Consider the following 2301-nt stretch of genomic DNA (forward strand, 5'->3'; position numbering starts at 1 on the left):
TGGTGAGGGCAATGAGCACGCAGATAAGCTTCCCTGAGACGGTTTCCGACAGTTTGCGCAGAAATTCTTCATTGTGCAAACCCACAGTCTCATCAGCTGTCCGGGTGGCTGATCTCAGACAATCCCCAGGTGAAAAAGCCGGATGTGGAGGTCCTGGGCTGGTGTGGCTACACATGGTCTGCTGTTGTGAAGCCTGTTGGACGTCAAATTCTCTAAAATGATGTTGGAGGTGGCTTATGGTAGAGAAATGAACATTAAATTCTGGCAACAGCTCTGGTGGACATTCCTGCCAATTGTACGCTCCCTCAAACTTGACACATCTGTGGCATTGGGTTGTGTGACAAAACTGCACATTTTAGAGTAGCCTTTTATTGCCCCATAAATAACCTTTTTGTGCATATGGAAAATGTATAGGAGATTTTATTTAAGCTCATGAAACCAACATTTTACATGTTGGGTTTATATTTTTGTTCAATGCCGTAGGATGGCGCTGTGATATAAAATAAAAAAACAGCTTCAAGTTCCGGAAATGAACGAATGACCGTCAACATTTTGGTAGCCTTTAGCCTTTCTTAAGGCTACCAAATGTTAGCAAAATAAACTGGCGTATTTGGTCGCCAGACATTCACATAAAACTGTTTGACAAATAAACGTGGTTGTCACTTGCTTCACCCACATTACAATTATGTGGTACGAAATTCTTCCTGGTCTTGGCGTCATGACTGCTTGTCTCATCCTTCCTGGGGTTTTCACTGCACAGATCCATAAATTGACCAACGGGGGGAAGGTGAGAGAATGTTGCTTACCAATGTTATGAATGAATGCAGTAGCTAGCTAAATATTCATTTTTAAACTGGTTGAAGTTATACAATTAACTAGTTTTGTATACTAGCAGTAAATTAGCTGCGTTAACAGGTATTATCCTTAACCTTTGCTTAGGAAAAGAGAATCGCCAGGGTTCCATACCAGTGGTATCTGATGGAGAGAGACAGACGAGTGTCGGGAGTGGATTTGTATTACAAATCGAAGGTAAATAGCGACGCGATTAATTCAAACGTCAATGCAGTAATTTAGTACTGTAACGTTATTACAATTGACCAGCAGTCAGCCATTGCTTAGGCCTAACTAACTATTTCTTCTTTACAGGGACTTGAGAACATCCACTAATCCCAGATCTCACCTATGAATGGAATTCTAATCTGTTTTAATTTGTTGTACGTTAATAAAGTTCTATATTGTCTGAATTAATCATTTTCTTTGTGTAGTTACTACTCATTATGTTGAAAACCTGACGAAAAAACAAATTGGGTTTACAGTTCAGTGTATTCAATAGGCAATTGTAACATCTATTAATTACTCCTAAGGAATTACTCCTATTCACTGATATTCATAACATGTTATGTCTGTCTGAACCAATGATGTGTATATACAGTACCAGTCAAACGTTTGGACACCTACTCATTCAAGGGTTTTTATTTTTCCTATTTTCTACATTGTAGAATAATAGTGAAGACCCCAAAACTATGAAATAATACATATGGAATCATGTAGTACCCCCAAAAAAGTGTTAAACAAATCTAAATATATTTGAGATTCTTCTAAGTAGCCACCCTTTGCCTTGATGACAGCTTTGCACACTTTTGGGATTCTCTCAACCAGCTTCATGAGGTAGTCACCTGGAATGCTTTTCCAACAGTCTTGAAGGAGTTCCCACATATGCTGAGCACTTGTTGGCTGCTTTTACTTCACTCTGCGGTCCAAACCGTCCCAAACCATCTAATTTGGGTTGAGGTCAGGTGAAAGTGGAGGCCAGGTCATCTGATGCAGCACTCCATCACTCTCCTTCTTGGTCAAATAGCCCTTACACAGTCTGGAAGTGTGTTTTGGGTCATTGTCCTGTTGAAAAACAAATGACAATCCCACTAAGTGCAAACCAGATGGGATGTCGTATCGCTGCAGAATGCTGTGGTAGCCATGCTGGTTAAGTGTGCCTTGGAATTCTAAATAAAGCACTGACAGTGTCACCATCAAAGAACCATCACACCTCCTCCATGCTTCATGGTGGGAACTACACATGCTGAGATCATCCGTTCACCTACTCTGCGTCTCACAAAGACAGCGGTTGGAACCAAAAATCTAAAATTTGGAGTCATCAGACCAAATTACAGGTTTCCACCGGTCTAATGTCCATTGCTGAACTCTGTGAAGCATTTATTTGGGCTGCAATCTGAGGTGCAGTTAATTGCCGATTTCTGAGGCTGGTAACTCTTATGAACTTATCCTCAGCAGCAGACTCTGGGT

At 40.8% G+C, this 2301-nt stretch overlaps 1 protein-coding gene across 1 annotated transcript; it reads left to right on the forward strand.

Annotated features, from left to right (window-relative positions):
- Window positions 1–492: 492 nt before the first annotated feature.
- LOC106611562 (NADH dehydrogenase [ubiquinone] 1 alpha subcomplex subunit 1) lies at window positions 493–1248 on the forward strand. Its single transcript, XM_014211908.2, has 3 exons — window positions 493–787; window positions 940–1029; window positions 1147–1248. Exons 1-3 carry the CDS (start codon window positions 686–688, stop codon window positions 1165–1167), a joined length of 213 nt encoding a protein of 70 aa, XP_014067383.1. The 5' UTR covers window positions 493–685; the 3' UTR covers window positions 1168–1248.
- Window positions 1249–2301: the final 1053 nt, after the last annotated feature.

This window comes from Salmo salar, chromosome ssa09 (assembly GCF_905237065.1).
Source record: "Salmo salar chromosome ssa09, Ssal_v3.1, whole genome shotgun sequence".
NCBI classification, from domain to species: domain Eukaryota; kingdom Metazoa; phylum Chordata; class Actinopteri; order Salmoniformes; family Salmonidae; genus Salmo; species Salmo salar.

Excerpts from the sequence above, each read along its gene's own strand:
- LOC106611562 (XM_014211908.2), top strand. The coding sequence starts at position 686 with ATGTGGTACGAAATTCTTCCTGGTCTTGGCGTCATGACTGCTTGTCTC. Across the intron at positions 788-939 it reads AATTGACCAACGGGGGGAAG|GAAAAGAGAATCGCCAGGGT; the intron begins GTGAGAGAATGT and ends ACCTTTGCTTAG. Across the intron at positions 1,030-1,146 it reads ATTTGTATTACAAATCGAAG|GGACTTGAGAACATCCACTA; the intron begins GTAAATAGCGAC and ends TCTTCTTTACAG.